This window comes from Cyprinodon tularosa, unplaced genomic scaffold (assembly GCF_016077235.1).
Source record: "Cyprinodon tularosa strain WSP-4 unplaced genomic scaffold, ASM1607723v1 ctg340, whole genome shotgun sequence".
Taxonomy (NCBI): Eukaryota; Metazoa; Chordata; class Actinopteri; order Cyprinodontiformes; family Cyprinodontidae; genus Cyprinodon; species Cyprinodon tularosa.
This window is the reverse complement of record NW_024039053.1, coordinates 659866-679690: the sequence shown is the minus strand read 5'-3', so window position 1 is coordinate 679690 and position 19825 is coordinate 659866. Positions and strand designations below refer to the sequence as shown.

At 39.6% G+C, this 19825-nt stretch overlaps 1 protein-coding gene across 2 annotated transcripts in view; it reads left to right on the top strand.

Moving 5' to 3' along the window:
• Nucleotides 1-19825, top strand: part of akt1 (v-akt murine thymoma viral oncogene homolog 1) — a 53958-nt gene that overhangs the window by 19977 nt on the left and 14156 nt on the right. For both annotated transcript variants that reach the window (XM_038294469.1, XM_038294468.1), the window contains exons 3-9: nucleotides 12821-12949; nucleotides 15717-15828; nucleotides 16118-16244; nucleotides 18237-18368; nucleotides 18506-18571; nucleotides 18942-19010; nucleotides 19142-19267. In XM_038294469.1, the coding sequence (XP_038150397.1) occupies nucleotides 12821-12949; nucleotides 15717-15828; nucleotides 16118-16244; nucleotides 18237-18368; nucleotides 18506-18571; nucleotides 18942-19010; nucleotides 19142-19267 (761 nt within the window). The remainder of the gene's footprint in view (nucleotides 1-12820; nucleotides 12950-15716; nucleotides 15829-16117; nucleotides 16245-18236; nucleotides 18369-18505; nucleotides 18572-18941; nucleotides 19011-19141; nucleotides 19268-19825) is intronic.

Below are 19825 nucleotides of genomic sequence, written 5' to 3'. Positions count from 1 at the left end.
TCAGCCAGGCTCCTACACATCCCCTCATTATGGCTGTACTGCACAGACGAACAATAACATCACCGTTCTTATTACACCACTGGAGAAAATTTCCACTCAATTTAGTTAAAATGGTTGTTTTATAAGGCGAAAAATAAAAATAACACCATACATTTATGTAACAATGAACTACAATTGATAAACTCCAGACAATTTTGAGTGATCTTCAAAAAGTATTTCAGTCTTGTTGCCCATGTACTGCAATAAATAAAGCTTCATACAAGGTTTGTTTTTGTAAGGCTGTTATGCATTCCTTAGAGTGAATATCACTACAGTTATGGAGATGTCTAAAAAAACTGCTAGCATTTCTGAGTCAAGACAGGAGTTTAAACTCAAATTGAATTTTTTTTTAAAAACAGTTTGGCTGATTTACAACAACGCTATCTAAGATTGAAAAAAAAAAGTTGTGAGAGAGGATAGGGTTGTGAGGGAATACTGTTATTTCTTCACATTCAATGCCATAAGTCAGCATAAGTTCCAAAGAATGAAAATTAAAATGTGTAGGATTACTCACATTTTGAACAAAGCCAATCGAGTCTACGGTGGCATTAAAGGTCAGCATGGATTGTAAAATCCTCCTCTATCATGTTCATATCAGTATTTAAAATAAATCAGATAGGAACTACCATAAACTGATCTAAAATATCAGAGTAAGGACCTGGTGGTTGATAAAAACTGAAGAGATTTTATTGCTTTGCAATATGGGTGAGGGAAATTAAGGATTAAATGTTCAAAAGAATTGTAACTATTAACTGGCTCAGTAAGACGTACTAAAATATTCCTCCCTGCCCAAAATTTCTTGGTATATAAAAATGTAAATAATCAGAGGGAGTTGCCTTATTTATGCTCACATAATCCTCTTCCTGCAGCCAAGTTTCTGTAATAATACACAAATCACGAATCAAGTCATCAACTAATAGACTTTTTAAAGAAAGAGCTCTTATGTTAATCCACATTTAATTGTTTTCACTTTTCCCAAGTTAGTGTCATTTTGTTTTTAATTAGATTATCATGATTTACTCCTTTAGGATTCTTTTCTAATTTTTTTTTATTTTGGGTTTGGGCAAGACACTGTCTAGATGGAGTAAAGAGTGGGTAACAATACAGAAGCCTCATAGGATAATGTTAAACTATGACTCGGCTTCCTGGTCTGCACACTGGAATGTCAGGTTTTTGGAGGATTTTGACATTTTGACCAAATTCCTTGAAAGATCTGCTGTGAGTCAAGGGAGACAGAGAGAGAAGCCATAGCAGTGCTAACCCAGTGGTAGCCTAGGCTAGTTAACCCTTACTACCTGAAATAAAAACCATGTGAACCGAACAAGTGCCCTGTTGAAAAATACAACAGTAGAACGTGTGTTTTAAAATGCTTCTGGACTGTTGGAGTAACTTAGAGATATCACAGAAAAGAGAATGTAGCTCAGACGGAGAGAGCATAAGTATCTCCACAGGACGTAGGTCAGTCAAAACAGGAAGTGAACGTGATAGTCTCACATACGGCAACAGCAGCACCCTCTAGTGGATCCCAGCAATGTTGAGGAACAGCGTGAGGAATCTTAATGCCATCTGACAACATGGAGACCAAAGGGGCTGTGGAGGACACCATGTTAAGTCATTACAGAAGAGTTAATTTATAAAATAATCCCAGTCTCTCCCATGATCTTCAAAAAATTTAAACAAAAGATAAAGATACCAGGAAATGCTTATCCACCTAAACTGGCATGCTTGAGAGCCTAGTAGCAGCCAATAGGCCCATCTTGGTTGTAAAGGAAACTAAATCAGACATTCATAGTTGGAATGGAGGTAAATACTGGTCCGTCCTTCTCCAGAAACCTGGAGAACGACAGACTGGAGCTGTGGTTTAGTTTTTGAGCAGGACTGTACACTTAAGTACCAGAGTTTTGATTGATGTTTTAACACAATTTTTTTTCAGTTCTTCTTTTTTGTATCACCTATTGTTAATCACACAAAATCCAATGAAGATACATCAGTTTGCTGGTTTTATAATGGGACCTGGGGGCCGTTTTGTATGAGCTATTTAGCTATTCCTGCTCAATCCCGAGAATATGAAAGAGTTTGAAGGTGCGCTGACTGTGGCCCCTCTAGGCAGGGTCCAGAGCAGAGGGTGTCTCACCAGGAACCTGGCAGGCTAAGTTTCTGGCCTTCAGCACAGACCCGCTGCTTTGGGAAATGGGAAGCAGTCTTCTTGCTAAATGTGGTGAAGAAAAGTAAATTACTGGGGTGCAGCTGTCGGCAGGCAGGGTAGCTGGAATGGTGTTGGGACCAGGAGGCTGCGGGAGGTGTCACCTCTACCAATGCGTCTCGTCTTATGACAGGCCTGCTGTGTGCTTACTTTTCTGTGGAGAACCCGGCTGCTGGCCCCAACTGATGCTCAGCAGTGCTTTTTTTTTTTCCTAATCACCACCCCCCTGGTTTTTGTTCCCCCACCGTCTTCTTCACTATCTGATCTCTTGTTCTTTTCCATTCTTAGTCCTTCATATTTCCTGGCTCCGACATCCCTTGCCCACTCCACTAAGCCCAGCCCCCTTCTCTATCCTCCACGTCTAGCCCACTACCCTGTTGCTAGTATAATGACAACCCTGACAGTTCAGACCCATAGCAGAAGCTGCTACGAAGCAGCAAAATATTCCCAGTCCTGGAAATCAATCATTTCACTGGCACGGCTCTCTGGTTTAGCAAGGAAGGAGAAGAATCAAAAGCTAGGGGGCAATGCTTGGCTGTTTCACTTTTTGACCAAAATGCATATCTGTCACATCAGCTTTGAAGATCATAAAGTAGTTTGACCATGATCAGAGAAATCGGAGAAGCCCCTAAACCATACTTTTTCAAACGGAATGTGTATCCATTTACAAACAAAACAAAACAAAAAGTTGGCTTATTGGTAAAATTTTGCACACTAGTTGTGTGTTCATGCTCTTTGTTTTTGCCCTATGGTTCTTATACATTTTGAAACAGTTCACCGTTTATCCGGTCCAAAGGGATGCCGTTGAAACCAAAAGTGCCCCAAAATGAATAAAGAGTAAGTAAATTTAAAATTAAAAGAAGAAAATGTATGAAACTTAAATCTCTAAATCTGGTAGTGTCAGTGGAAATGCATGACCTGAGAAAATATCCATGGCTCCTTGAAAGGATTCCTTGAGTGGAAATGTGCCTTGTGACTCCACTTGGCTTTTCCACTGCAGTTTTCCTATCTTAAAGTATTAGATCTTACATCAGACCTTGAGACTTTATTGCCACTAATTTGCTTCAAATAGTGTGTGTTTATATGTTTGTCATGCAGTAACCCGGTTAACTAATCCATGGGTTGCTTGTTTACCCAGGGAGAAGGGGCAAATCTCGGCCCTGTGTTGCGGGGGGAACTTCCCACAGTGTCTCTATGGTAATCAGCAGGTGTCACTCACCATGGAGAAGAAGTGAGCGCTTTCTTATGAGCGTGAGAAAGAGGGGCAGCTTCCATCGCATCCCCAACCCCCTAGCTCCTTTTTTCTCCCTTTTTTTTTTCGTTAGGGTAGCAGCAGCAGCAGCCCTAGCGACGGTGAGATGGTTTGATTTCAGAGCAGGATGGTCCTTCAACTCATGATGATAATGGTGATGCAAGACCAATCTTAAGTCATCTTTATGCTGCTCATGCTGAAAGAAAGACGAGTGCCAGAACAGTCAATATGTTCACAAACACCTGGGCAGTTTACATTGGCCTGATGCTACCTCCTCTGCTGTGAATAGCGCAAATAGGTAGATGGGTCTTTAAATAGCAAGAAGTTATGCAGTATGCCTTCAAATGAGGACAGTTCATGGTAGAAGTTAAGATCATGGTTGCTGGGCCTTATTGGTGACCCTTGCATCAGGGAGCCCTCTCTCCTCTGGAGCCCTTAGCTCATTAAGATGCAGGGCACAGGACGGCGGGCCGCAGCTGCAGCCTACAGGCAGAACCCGGCAGAAAAGGGCCGAAGGGATGGCGGGGGCGGCTGAGGAAAAACCAACAAAAGGCAAAGCCCACCCTCCCCCTCCTCCCTTGATTTGGAGTTCTAATTCCCTAATCCTCAACCTCCGCTTCACCCCCTCCCTCCACCCCTCTCATCCGATTCCCACCACTCAAACACACATGCACAGTTCATGGAGTTACCACTGGCTCCCTTCCTCTCATCCCCGAGCCATGAATGGCCAGACGGGGGACAAAACCCAACAGCAGCCCTCTCAGGAAGTCCAACCACTGGGTTTGGGCACTGAGAGGCACATTTTGTCTGAACCTCTCCCTCCCTCTTGCTGTGAGAGATGACTTGCCCTCTTATAACTTGAATGAGGGTATGGTTTATCCAATCTTCTTTAGTGAATCTTTCTTTTTCTATGATGAGTTATGCAGGCATCAGACCTGTCGTTTTTTACTTGATGTGTTTTATTAAAAGCCAATAAGCTGCAACAGCTGGGATTTCAACCTTCCTGTTCTTGTCAGATGGAAAGGCGTAGAGCAGGACATTCGCCAGAAACGGCAATTAACCACTTCCACTACCTCGTTCTTCCTTTTCTGCCCTTTATTCAATTACATTATTCTATGGGCCTCCCCATGTAACTTTCACTGTTTAGGGCTCTTAAGATAAAAGTGCCCTAGATTCTGCTTTCTTGCAAGTTAGTGAGTGAAATGTTTTGGTCTGTAAAACCAGTTCTGTTTGGCATTGGGTAGTTGAGAATATAAAGATCAAGAGTTTAAATGGTTTTAAAATTGCAACAGTTTTGAACATGTCATTTCTATAAATAAGTTTTTAAAAGTAGCCAGAGAAATCATTAGTGACCAGAGTTTTTACTAGTTAAATTGAGCACTTACCCTTCCTCACTTTGAGACAGATTCTACCTGCCTGCCAATGAAGCAGTATAGATAAATATTAATGCCAACATGCACTGATGTGCAGTCATGTTGAACTCGACAATTTCCCAAGCTGTACCCACATATTTAATAGCATAAGTTTTAAAAGAATGAGCTTGTCTGGAAATGCAATGCGAATTGTGTGACTTTGATGCAAGTTATAGTTCACTTGGAAAAAGTACATTAAACAAAAAAGAAGCTCCTCCTTCAACTAGAACAGAACAGGGGGACCAAAGCTCAAAACGGTGGCAACCAAACTTTTTGCTCTTTTTTCCTGGTAGAATTACTACACCTATCCATGAGTCTACCATTGTGGCACCTTGCATCGGAGGGATGTTTAGTTCGGTCCTTGCTGCTATTAAGCAATTTTAGGCCAATAATCCAAGCCCACTCCTAGTTGGTTACAAATCAGTGACAAATCTCTCACTCTCCTAGGTTGTTGGAGTCTTTTTTTTTTTCTTGTGTACTTGCTTAAAAAAAGCAGCACTCAATGTACAGGTTGCTCTAGTGCGACCTGCCATAACTGGTTAGGTATAAAAATGCTCTCATAATATTGAAGCGAAAGTCTGGTTGGATCTGCTTAAAGCCTATCTGTGGTTGCCATGACCTGGATGAAAGAATTTTCACAGACAGGCATGCCGAAGGACTTTTATGGTGAGAATACACCCTTAGTCTGCGGATGCCTGGTCAAGGAAACCCATTCACTGACTCTCTCTATAGTTCTTGAGATAATCTGAAGGCCAAAGGATGTTATGAGATTTGTAGCTGTTAACTCGGTGAAAAGGTGGTGTCCTCCTTGTACCATTGGGGTTATTACTAAGAACAAAAAAGTAAAACTCCAGTGTTCATTCGACTTGTTATATAAACACAAACATGGGGGAACAGGATGATACTTCTACAGCTGTGGCCAAACCTGCCCCCTCCATATACACCTTGTTTTGTGTTTGTGGGATGACGGGCGTGGCAGCTCAATGTAAGGGCTGTCCACATATACAGAGCAATGCAGCAGTTGGCAAATAAAGATGAATTCTGTTGTGTTTGGCAGTGGTTCTCTGTTCATTATTTTCCACTTTGCCCAGCGCGCATCCCGGCCCTCAGCAGCTGCTTGTCATGTAAAGACACTCTATCAGGCCCTGACAGCTCCTCTCATGCTCACACACACACACTGTCTCAGTGCGCATAGCTCATACACGCTCTCTTCCACTTGCAGGCCTACATATGTGGGGAACATATGTAGCGATCTGTCTCACTAGCACTCCATTCAGCACAGCTCCTCGCACAGAGCTTTTTCATCCCCTCCAGTTCTCCCATCGCTCATCTTGTGTCAAATCACTCTTATTATACTTCTGTCCTTCCCCTAATTTACTTGAGCTGAGCCACATGGCTGCTGTCAGACTTCTTTAGAAATGCTTTGATTCTGTGACACGGATAACTGGAAGGATTTCCTATTGTAGTGGTCTGTGTTTGTGTGTTTCTTGATCAGACTTTTGATGAAAGTCTTATCTATGTTGAGGTCAGTGTTTCTGTGGGCCATTTTCCTGTTTTGGAGAACATTTCGCCATCCGATGGGGTTTAGTTTACTGGAACAGTGATGATGAACTAACTAGAAAGTAGAATGCTTTCCTGTGTCTTTTAGGCGTATTATCTTTTTTTTCAGCTGTCCATGTTCCCCTTTATATGCAGTTGGGGTTTTACACAGCTGAGCACTAGAGAAACTGTACCAAACATTTTAAATGCGTTCGATTAATTTAAAGTTCTCTGCAGAAGTATTTCTTCACATAAAGTAGTTGTAGGTAATTTTATCTGTCAGGTAAACGCAGCTTAGTACATAATCATCTAGTAATAGAGGTGGGAACTATAAATCTAAAGACATTCTGATCCAACTAAACCAACAAGCCAGCCAGGGAGTGCATTCATCTAGTCTGGTTACTCTGGAGGAGCTGCTGAGACTTGCAGCTCAGTTTGGAGCCTCTTTAGATAAATCGATTAGTCTGGATGGAAGAAGGATGAGCATAAAATAAATTTTTAAAGGATAGCCAATAGATTTAACCTTGTCTCTGTTTAAGGGAAGATGAAAAGCTGAATTTTTGGATGAAAACCTGATGGTGGTTGCAAAAGACTTCAACCTGAGGTGGGATTTCACTTTCCAGTAACACAATGACCCAAACGTACAGCTAGAGCTGCTCTGGATTTGTAAATGGTAAATGGCCTGTTCTTGTATTGTACTTTTCCAAGTCAGGAGAGTTGACCAAAGCACCTTACACTGCATTCAGACATTCATTCATTCTTGAACACATTGATGGTTGCAAGTTAACCTCCCCTCTAACCCCCTTCAGTGGACAAGGGTCTGGACCAAGGACACAATGACATCAAAAAATTGAGCAGGGCTTAAACCGAAAACCTTTTATTGGCAGGGCAAACTCCTCCATCGGACGTCGATGTCGCCTAGTTGAATGTTCTAACAGGTTGAACAGGCCTAAATCCTGTTATAAATCCACAGGAAGACTTGTAAATTGATGTCACGGACACACTTGTCACACTTGCTGTCTGACTGATCTTGAGCTAATTTATAATGTATTTTGTCCATAAACAACATAATACAGCACTTAGAAGAGGAATGTCAATAAACGCCCCAGTTTTCAGATAGTTGAAAGAATCTGTTGAAAACCGAAAATTAGTTTCCTGTCATCCAAAAGCTAATCTCTACTTCGTTTGTTTCTTTTATAACTACAGTTAATTTACAACAAAACACTAAAGCCTATGCTTGTAATCGTTTGTGAAAACTCCCGAAGTGTATGAATACCTTTGTTAGATGCTATATTGAAAATGGATATACTTAGAATTTTCTTTGTTTGGTTTTTCTTCTGATCAGTGAGGCTGTGTAAACATGCTCAACAATGCTTGCTTTGTAGCTCATCTTGCAGGAGCTTTTTTTTGCATCAGTTTTTAACTGAATGCAAGTCTGTGACCGCAGTCTGTCCCCAACTTTGTTTACGCTAACTGTTAAAGACTCAAAAAGCCCAGCTGTCGGTTTCACTTTCTTGTCATGTCAGCGCTTAAAAAGTGTGTGGAAAGTACAGATGAATAAAAGTAGAAGCGGAAATGAGTGTAAACGGGAAGCCTCCATGGGTCATCTTTGTTGTTTACGCTTTCAGCAGAGTCTGCGTTGGATGTGTGTGTGTCTGCCTGCTGTGTGTGTTGCACTGCAGTGCTGCGGAGACGCAGTCGCAGACACCCGGATATAGCTACTTCCACTGTTTGTCATGTGACCAGATTTTGCGGTCACACACGAGGAAGTTGCAGTGTCCTCCTGTCTCAAAGCAGTGTGTACAAGGTGAAAATTTGCTTTGCAGATGGGGAGTTTCCCAAAAGTTCTTTCTGATTTAGAAGATAATTTTTGTGCTTCAAATGTCTTGGTTGCCTTTTTTTTTTTACAAATCCCTGTGAGCATTTAGGGCTTTTTTTCATCCTAGTTAGGTAATCATATGAAGTTGTCTCTGCTGACATCACAGTTCAGCATAGTGAAAATTCTTGGACGACTCTGTTGACTGAGAATGCAAGGCTGGCTTGATCATCTCCATCAAGGCCACCTCAGTGTCTCCAAGATGCAAGGCTTTCCGAGCCTGGAATTGCTGCTGCGTCATTTAGTACCACCCATGCTGCTTCTCTGGTGGGTGCTATGCGTCAGCAGAGTTGGCAGGAAATGCTCTCCACCTTCCAAAGTGCGTGTTGATGTAATCTACTACACACACAGGGCCCTTCTTTTTTTTTTGCCTATGAGCCAATGTATAAACAAATCTATTTGCACACAAGCGCACAGAGCTGTGGTCAAACACCTGTCTCTGCCCATCACATCAGTGTGTGTATATAAGAATATTACCCAGTCTGGAAGGGATTTTTGATGTTATTTCCTCATCACTGAAACTTTTTTTGTTGTTCTCTTTAAAGTGACAGAGGTTCCGCTCATACGCAGAGCCTGTGTCTTGTCAGGTAGAGGGCTCATTATCCTGCCTCTACATTGTGCACATACTGTCCTCAATGTTAGCTGGCATGGAGGATATCAGGGGAATATGGGTCAGCCAAAACCTGTCAGGAGAACAAGTCACCAGCTGGGGCCCAGCTGAGGAAAACGAGGCTCGGTACAGAGGGTTCAGCATTCTTTCTTGCCTTAGATTTTGGCATTTTGTCATTGCTGAAGTGAACTCATTGTCTTTACTGATAAATTTCACCTTATATGTGCTCTTGGTGTTTAGAACATGTGTTTACTATCTCTGAGGGCATTTCTCTGCTGTGGCTGGGTGATCTGAAATACTGTGGGTGGTAATTCTTTGAAGTCAAGTGCATATTTGTAAATGACTGAACTGAAAGGTTTGTGGTTTCAAGCTGACAAATGACACATCTTTGCACCACATCTATCCTGTGTTGTTAAGAAAAGATGAGTTACTTTCTAATAACTCTACAGTAAACGAGACTTTTTTGTGTAGTTGCGTCCAATCTTTTTTATTCTTAAACTCTTATTTATACAGTCGGTGTCATTAAGACATAGGTTCTCATGTACACAAGGCATCGGTTAGAACATTTATACGTTTAATCAAAGGTTTTTCTTTTTGTTCTGCCTGACTATGGTAACATATTTGCAGTGTGCTTGAAAAAAGAAGGGAAGTGAAAAATGGAGGGCAGAAAAGGTGTAAGATCTTAATAAAACTGTAGAGAGGTGATGAATAAAGTCTAAAAGTTGTTTTAACCAAAGTGGAAAATATCCGCCTTTTTATTTAGTTAACTATGACCATCTAAAAGGTTTTGAGCTACTGGCTGTTTGTCAGCGAAACCTATTGGTGCTTAACCCCACACATCTAGTAAAACGTAAAAAGTTGTGTGTGTGCGTTGATTCAACTATGTCTGAGTTTATTTCCCCTTTTTTTTTACCTTTCAGTGGTTAAAGAAAAGTGAAACCACAGATATGCCACATGAAAAATGGACTTGACAGAAGAAAATGTAGAGAAACATTCATTGTCTGAATGAAACAACTTTAAAAGGCTCCATAAACTCAGAACTGTACCAAAAACATCAACACCTTTTAAAAGAAAACAGTGGTTTTCTTTTTGTCTTTGTTCTTTAAACGAAGACAAAGTCTAACCTGTGTGTTTAAAATAAGTACCTATGAAACATGGCTTTTCTTGCTTATGTCACTGTTTCACAATAAGATCTGGAAATTCCTTTTTTTAAGAGATAAAACAAATGATTTCAGGAATTCGACAACTAGAATAAAATATACAGGGATCTCTTCAGAGAGTACAAGCATATTTGTTTTAAAATACTTTGTCCGTTAATGCAGTTATCCAGCATTAATTGACTTTTGTCATTTACTTTTTATTCCATCTCTTAGAAATACAAAGACGGGTCTTAAAACTATACAACGAGGGTATTATACTTATAAGGCATCATAGAATATCATGCTTTTTTGCTGTCATATATGTCAACCACTTTGACCAATTGTCCTGAATTATATCCATCTCTAACTTGAGTTTACAGTTACTCCTTTCAATTTTGAAAATGTTATCAATGTGATTGACCCACTCATGTGATGTTAGTATTTTCAAACTCAACCATTTTTGAGTCATAGCCTTTTAGCAGCCATTGATACTGTCATTTGAAAAAGCGTAACTTACTTTTTGATTAATGGGGTTTGTGTGATATTAGTGGCCTTGTTTTGAAAGCAATCAGACAGGAAATTGAAAGAGACAGCAGGTGGAAACCAGGGCAACAAGGCTTTCAAAGTCATGAATCAAAATCCAGACACCTGCAACAGTGACCGCTACCACTACACCACCAATGACATACTTTGAATATGGGGGTGGTTACTGTCATGCAAGGTAAATTCTATGGAATGAAAAACGTAAGTAAAAAAGGAAATGATCGGTTAACACAACAGAAGAACTTCGACGGAGGTCGGGCTATGTTCGGTTTTATATACCCTTAATTCTTCTATGTGGATCAGCACTCAGCTAGTGCCTGTTTGTTTTCTACTGACTGATCTCTTTCCAGTTTTATCAATCAGAAGTTTGTTTGAGTGAGGGTAGCAGAAGCTCGTGTTGACAGATCTTCTACATCTCTGTACACCAGACACAGTTCTGTGTTAGAGGAAATGGGGCAATTAAGGACAGCTTGGTGCTGCTCAGCAGGGGGTTAATATGTGGCTCCATAATTAAAAATAAATTACAGTTTTTTTCTAGTATAAATATTCAAGTTCCTCGCCACTGTGTGCCACTGCCTTGTTATGGTATGTTGGTTGTTTTTTTGTTTTTTGTTTTTTCCCCCTTCCGTCTGCACAACATCTGGCACAACATTTCCTGAAGCATCACCAGAATAAATTGAATTTCGACCTTGTTCAGAGATTCATTGGTGTGAATCAAGTTGTGTAAGTGAGCAGGATGGACATGCATGGCAGATATCAAGAGGAGTCATGTCATTGATACTTTTATTCTAAAAGGCCCAATTAATGGTATAGGGAAATCAGGAATACTAGAGAGTACAAATTAAGGGACGATGGTATTCTTTCCACTGTGTGTTTTGGTAGATTGTTGTGAATGTTTGGTGTTTTCCTTTATGTTATACAAATGTATATCACCAGCCAGTTCGGTATAACGTTATTCATAAATTTTTAAGTTATTTTTATCCAGTTTGAAAGCAACAACTTTTATTGATTACCTTGATTTAAAAGTCTTTAATTTGTCTTCGCATTTTTGGAAAGAAACCCACTTTTAAAACTGTGTGCAATATCTCTACGATTTGGTTACATAACGAGATGCACTGATCAGGATTTTGGGAGCTGATCACCAAAATCAGTATCTGCTGATTCTGTCACAGCATCAGATCCAAAAATTCTTCAATGCTGTTGTCTCATGTACATTGACATTTTATTATTAAGTATAAAAAATCATCTTGAACTGACCACTGTTTTAGTGAAAGAGGCAACAGAGACAAGCTTTTTTTTAAATAAAAATGTAAAAAGAAAATAAATACATTGACAAACGATGAGGTGGGGAATGCTCTCGGGAGATTTCTGGGTGGCTTTTAAAAAGCCCTTTTAATTTAGCCTTAGACTGTTTCGTCGTTCTACCTCCAGAGTAGACACCGGCAAGCCGCAGCCTTCTCTTCCCAGCTGTGGTGCTCGGTCTGCGTGTGAAGTGTCTCTGATCTAACGTTGTTAGCCTCTAGCAGCCTCCAGCAGTTAGTCCGTGTTAATCGTCACCATTTTTTTAGGAGCTCTGACCAAAATAAACATGGACCAAGTGCAGGAGAATTAAGCTGTCCGCTCAGGAAACAAAACAAAAAAAACGAATCATAAATGCAAGGACCAGTACTTAAATTGTCTCTATAATGACCGGTTGCTAATCGTGGCCAGTCACGTGAAAATCAGCCATTTTGGCTCAAGTTACAGTGTTTTAGACAGACTATCTGCAGGGATATCCTGGAATAAAACTGATTGTAAGCATCAGAAGAGTTGTTCTAACTGCTGTTTTCAGAATAAAAAAAACAAGCATGTAAAGCATTTAATTTATTTTCACACAACAACATATTTTGATTTACTAACTTGACATAAAGATCCTGAGGGTCTTGATTGTAAACCATCCGAGTGATAGAAAGTTAATGAGCAATGAATATTTTTCTAGGCAGCGTGTGTGTGTATATTCCCTCAGATAAACCAGAAATAAATCGTACTTGCTGTCTTTATTTAATATCCTTCCCAAAATTATGTCTCTGAGAACTTTACCATCTAAAAAGAAATAATCACCACATCAGACCAAAGAGGACAGCTGTAAAACAGTGGGCATGTTGTTTAATCCAAAAACAGTGGCTTCCCAGTAAACTAATGTTTCCTGTCTGTGTTTCTGATATCAGGAGAATACATCAAGACCTGGAGGCCGAGGTATTTTCTCCTTAAGAGTGACGGTACATTCATCGGTTATAAAGAGCGGCCACAAGATTCTGACCAGCTGGAAACCCCCTTAAATAACTTCTCTGTTGCACGTGAGTATCCACCACAGAAAGAACAACAACAAAAAAATGCCTGTTTTTCACACACTTGCATTTTCTCGCTTTTCTCTTTTCTTTAAAACAACTTTAGTTTCCTGCTTTTATGATTCTCCTTATTTTGTGGTAAATATTTCATATGCTCATTTTAGATATGTTATTTATATAATAATAAGTAATTTCTTTTTATATAAATTGAAAACTTCAATCTAAACGTATTGTCCTGTCAATCAGGAATAATCCATTACTTTCACTTGTTGCTCTATATATTTCTACCTGTTTTTAAGAGCTCCTTAAAGCTTAACAGCTGTAAGCTATTTGTTGGAAGTCCCTCTTAAATCCGGGCCAACTACACATCTGTAAATAATTGCTCACTAGAAAATCACTTTGCACCTTTTCTATCTTATTAATCTTGTTCCCTGGTTGAGACATGAACTGTGCTGTTTGCATGTCCCCAAAAGGCCTTCTGAAGCCAACATTTTGGGGTTTTCTTTGTTACACCTTTTACCCTCAAAAGGGCAGTTTATCAACGGTTTGATTTTAGATTTATTTATTGATTTGACAGGGACAGTTTACATTAAAAAGCATTCCTGCAAATGTTCCAGAGTTAGCCAAAAGCCTATTTTTCATCTGTTGTCCCTGGGCAGATCTTAAAATTGTCTACCTAAAAAAACAAACAGTAAGCATTTTACACAGAAAAAGACAAATGTAAAAATAAATAAAAACAGCTATAATTCTTCAAAATTGATTTAAATTCCCCATCAAAAGATGTAATCTGAGGAGGTTTGGGTATCTTGCTGGTGTCTTTAGAGATTTTCAAAGCAGCTAAATATGGAGGAGACCCCACAGCATACCTTATACTGTATTATGGGAATGCATCTCCGTTCCAGAAGTGGGGCTAAGGAAAAGCTGCAGTGTTGCTGGGGAGAGAGATGTCTGCATTTTATTTTAAATCCTGTTACTACTCTGATCCCCATTTAGGACCATTCCGTCTTAAGCAAAGCTTCATTGTTAAGACAGTAAAGGTGAAACAGCATTCAAATAACAAAAAATATGCTCTGTTAGAATGTGGCTAAAAACTGCTTGTCTTTGTCAACTGGCCAAAGCAGGGGAGACTTTTACCATCTTTGTTTATGCAAAACGTATAAGGAAGCTATGGAATAAAACAGTCACATTTTCAGCACTGTTTTCTTGGCTAACTATGGCCAATCTGAAACTTGCCGTAGATTACGATATCCATGGACAATTAGATATTACAGTGAATCGATAGCTCAGCATGGACTAAGCCTTTCACCACATTTTCTACTCAATTCAAGTTATTTGTAGATTGATTAATGAGTATTTATGCCTGTAATTAGAGAGATTACCCTGAGAAAAGTATGCCAGGTGCTTAAAAGATGACATTGATACTGGATCATATGCCTTCCTCAATCTCCCCCTGCTTCCATTGATAAGAATTGTACTGCATCCCTGCAACCATGGGACCCTCTGCCCCAGAATACACCTGGTAATGTCCGATTGCTGTCCTCCTTCTCTGTTAGCTTCATAATATTTCTGCTCTATTGTGACAGGAAATCATATATAAATACTCTATATACATAAAAATTAAAGAAAAGCAACACTCCATAACACACTTCCCATAACAGAAAGCCACACCCTTGACTGAACACAACATTTAGAGATCACACCGCTAGTTTAACCTCATGTTTGCTCCCTGGCGCTCCTGAGTTATCATCACCATTAGCGGCTTGATTTGGACTATTTATCTGGGCTTCGCTCTGAGGCTCTTATTTTCATCCACGAACCCTTCGCGGGGTTGTTATGTTTTTTTTCTTGTCACCAAAGCGACCCCATCATAAAGGACACATGGTGCGTCGCTGCTGAGGGGGCGGCTGCAGCTGGATCCCACATTCACCCTGATGGAGCCATGTTGGATCTCAGTGGTGGTCCACTTGTAGTCCTCCATCTATCAGACAGGGCTCATATTTGTGTGGCATCCAGACTTATTTGCTGACATGTTTCATTTGAGAACAGATGTTAATGTGAAGAAGGTACAGATGGAAATCTCTGCTTTTGTTCTTTCAGTTTGGAGAACATCGTGACTAATTGTTTTTGGAAACTGCTTACATAACTATTATTTGCTACAAAATGGGGAAAGGATATGTATGTGAAGGAAGTGATGACGTGTGTATTAATAAATTCTGACAGGATTATCAAGCCTGCGGATTTTTTTCCATCAGCAGTTGTTGTAATTTAAGAGTTTTGACTGTTAGGCTAAGAAAATAACAATTTTATAAGAGCTCAGAAAGATAAATTTCTCCATATGTCGAGATAATATATAGAAAAACACTCAAATTATTAAAACATACAAAATCTACTGGGTTTTAGGAAATTTGATTTGATGTCTTATGTTTTTTTATTCCTTACTTCCTTACCAAACTTTCTTCCTTTCCTTACAACATTTCCGTTATTCCTTCCTTTCTAAGTTCCTTCCTTCCTTCCTTGGTGCTGAACTTAAGTAATTCACATATTAAGATGAGGAGAGGAAAGGGTGAACTCTGCAAATGCCTCATTTTAGGCGAGCCTTCAAATCTCTTCCACTGTAGTGCACCTGTTCTTTTCCAAATTGGCCGACAGTGTCTGTAAGGGAGGCGATAAAGATAAATGGCTATAACTGTGGGTCTGTCTCTCTCCTCTTCTTTGCCCTACAACACTGGCCCTTCTCTTCATCTCCCTACCCGCTCCCTCCCTGGCTGTTGGTCAGAGTGCCAGCTGATGAAGACGGAACGGCCCAAGCCCAACACATTTATCATCCGCTGCCTGCAGTGGACCACTGTCATCGAGCGCACCTTCCACGTGGAGAGCCCCGAGGAAAGGCAAGCTCAGAACCTACACACACACATACCTCTCCATGTTTTAGCTGTAAAAACTCAAACCGTTTACATAACAAGCATTTCTGTAAAGAGTAAGACATGGTTTGTTTTTAAATCATGAAGAAAAGTACAAATGTTTGCATTAATTCATTGTAGCACAGTTAGTCAAAGTCCTCAGTCCTTGGCTGAACTCACACGTGAAATTGGCTTCCTGTTGATAAGACAAGTGCATGATTGGGCTGCTGGATGGAAAACGAACTGATTTAATCTCGGATTTCTCTGTCTAATTCAGGGAAGAATGGACCAAAGCCATCCAGGCAGTGACTGAAGGCCTCCATAAACAGGAAGAGGAGAATATGGACTCCTCTCCAGACCCCATGGACATGGAGGTCTACCTGACCAAACCCAGACACAAAGTGGTACTCTATCTTATGTATACCCTCTGTTGCACTGTGCTTCGCCAAAGTATCCATATTCATCCATACTTCCAGATACTTTGAAGGCCTGTCAGGTTGGTGGACATTAATGAACAATCAGCATCATGTGGTGCCATACTTGGGTCAGATGAAAACTCTACAACAATTAATGCAACTGCTTCCAGCACATTATTAAAAAAATAGATGCAGTAGACTTTAAACTGGGGTAAAGCTTGGGATACACTGTTTGATATGTTCAATCACTGCTCACAGCCCCAACTAAAATTCAGTTTTTTTTTACTTGAGTTCACAGTTTGCAATGTCTTAAACAACCCGACATGCAATGCAGTAAATAAAGGTAGCTAGTAACAGAAGAAGAAGAAACGTATTTGCATGCATAATGTGAAAATCTCCAAGGAAAGAGTTCTTGGTCTGGTCGTGTCACTGCTTCAGCCTGCGATTTACTCACAATTGACCTTGAAAGCTTGCAGGACTTTACTGTGACCTTTGTGTGAAAAATTGCTAACTTCTGTTTGCATGCATGGATCTGTGTGCTAGTTGCAACTACTAATCTCTATTTATTTACTGGATTGCTGATAGGCCGTTGGTAGTACAAGAGGCCGTGGCGTCACCAGCCGCCATATTGGTAGTCCCTTGTCAGGCTGGTAGGAATGTAAACAATATGTGCACTACAGCATCGAACAACGATGATGGTCTGATTTTCAGGGGGGCTTAAAAATGAAAATAAAGATAGTCATCACTTTGACTTGCTTTTTACTTGCTGCCTCACAGTATCTGTATTCTACTATAATTTATGGTAAAAAATAGGCACATCACATTATATATTCAGTATTAAGGCAATGAAGTCTAAATCATGTAATATTACATATTATACAAATCCATCACAACAAAAATAGTGTTAATGGAGCATTATAATACTGTGGTCAGATATTAAGAATATTATACACACACTCTCTGATGATGTGCCAAAAGTGCTAAATTGATCATGTATATGTAATATACATGTATTCATTACATTGATTTTGTAATTACTTTACATTACAGATATTTATATAGCGTGACTCCATTAAAGTGGGGAGTACCAAGATGGTGGCAGGTTACTTCAGTTTTTTCGGTCTATCAGCAATCCAGAGAATAGAGATCAGTGGTTGCAACTCTCTTCCCTTCTGTGCAGCAACAAACCCACCTTATGCATAGTAGTAACCCCTAAAGTAGTGAAATATTTAGTCTTAGAAAGGTGAAAACTTCAGCAACACTGAAAGTACAGGAACAAACTTTATTTCAAATAAAAGTGCCTGAAGCAGAACACAAGCTGAACCGCCCTGAATTAAAGTGTTTTACCCCAGCGGTTCATTGACCATTTTTATGCATCTTAGAAGTTGGTGAAATTGTACCAGAAATTTTGGATCTCTAATATTTTTAGTCTTGCTCTTGTTAAATGCAATATGACCAAAACTGACTGCTTCTGTGATTTAAAAATAGCGTTTTGTTGAATTGTGATATTATTTCAAATGAAGTTAACTCAATCTGATAGAGCTTGGGCTGTTTTTTTTTTTTGTTTTTGTTTTTTTCAGAAACCTCTTTTAAATGGTTCATTATTTTGCAGCTAAATGTTGACTAAGCATAAATCAGTTAACATTGTTAAACATTTAGAAATGTTAGGCTACAAACCTTTTCGCTAGGGGGGTAACACTGGTGTGTGAGGGCAACCGGATTGGAAGACCTGCAAGCAGGCACACAAAGACACACACGCACTTGTTCACAACATTCTCTCCGGGGTCAAAGGTTAACAAAGACCCAACCATATTTAGGGCAAACCATTAGTGGAGTGGAAATTGCTTAGTGGGTAAAATGGTGCCTAAAATGCTTTAGTGGTGTTGTCAGTGGGATTGTGTGTCTGAGCTAGTTAAAGCTCAAGTTTGCTAATTCTCCTGTTTGTAACCGGATACCACTTTGTCTGCTCTGGCCTTCTAGACTATGCACGACTTTGAATACCTCAAACTCCTGGGAAAAGGCACTTTTGGCAAAGTTATTCTGGTAAAGGAGAAGGCCACAGGACGCTACTATGCCATGAAGATCCTAAAGAAGGAGGTGATCGTAGCTAAAGTGAGTGGTTGCCAATTTGCAAGTAAAGGCTGAAAAACACTTAGATTCTGGAGTTCAGGGGAGCAACGACTGATACCTAAATAGTTAGCCGTTGTAAGAGTTAGACAAACACTCTTTGTGCTGTTCTTTTTTTGCAGGATGAAGTGGCGCACACACTCACAGAGAACAGAGTCCTCCAGAATTCAAAGCATCCGTTCTTGACTGTAAGAAGCTCTCTGTGTTTCTCAACTAAACCTTTTTTTTTTTAAACCTAAGCAATGTTTATTTTCTGTTGTTTTTGATATCTAAGTATCTGTTTATTTGATGGAAACAGGGATACCTTGAAAAACTAAAGCTTTTTGTAGTTGTAATTTTAATTTAAATAATTTTCCTTGTAACTTTTATGAACGTGACAAGTTATAGAAAAAGGTTTTAATCGTCTCGACATGCTGAATTCTCAGTTTTCCTCAGTTTGCTTCTCTTTAGATTTAATATTTGTTGTTACAAATGCAAATATTATGATTGTATGTTTGCTGTTATAAGGGAACCTTTCTATTGACTTTGCTGAAAACCCAAAACTCTGCTTTTCTGCAGGGATTGAAATACTCTTTCCAGACACATGACCGCCTCTGTTTTGTAATGGAGTACGCGAACGGTGGCGAGGTAACACGTACTCACGGTTCAGACATTTGTTGTACTTTTTTGTCACTGATGGATTGTTTGCCATGTCCTCTGGACTCCTTAACTCTGCTTTTATTTGGCAGCAAAAATAAATCTCCCATTTTCCTCCTCAGCTTTTCTTCCATCTGTCAAGAGACCGGGTATTCTCAGAAGAACGGGCTCGGTTCTACGGTGCAGAGATAGTGTCAGCGCTCGACTACCTGCATGCTGAGAGAAACGTGGTTTATCGAGATCTCAAGGTAACAGTAAAATTTGAGCCCATTTGCTCACATTTAACTACCTTTCTTCCTTTTGTTTACTCTATTTTGTCGCCTTACCACCTTACTCTTGTTATAAACAAATTAAAAGCGAAAAGAAATACCTGTTGAAGTACATTAATATGATTGAATGGTCCAGACAAAATCTGGAGCTAAATACAAATTGTAAAAAGAAAATGTATGAAGATAAAAAAAATTGCCAAAGAAACTGTGTCAAAATTATTAGGGTTTAGGTTTTAACTATTCATTTATTTCTATAATCTTATTATAAAAAAAAAAGAAAAGATAGAAGAAAAAAAATACAGGTTGAGATAGGATAGATGCACACAAACACAATTAATTTTATTTAGTAGTGCCTAAAGGAGAAAAAACTTACTTTGCATTTTCTACTCAATGAGAATATGCAAAGGGTCAATATGGCCACGTCTAGATTGGGGGTGTTCAACCCCACCTCTTGACATCTCCAATGCTTTAGCCTTTAGATGCACATTTTCTTCACTGTGGCTGAACCCCTCATAAGCATGCTCTTTCTCAGATCTG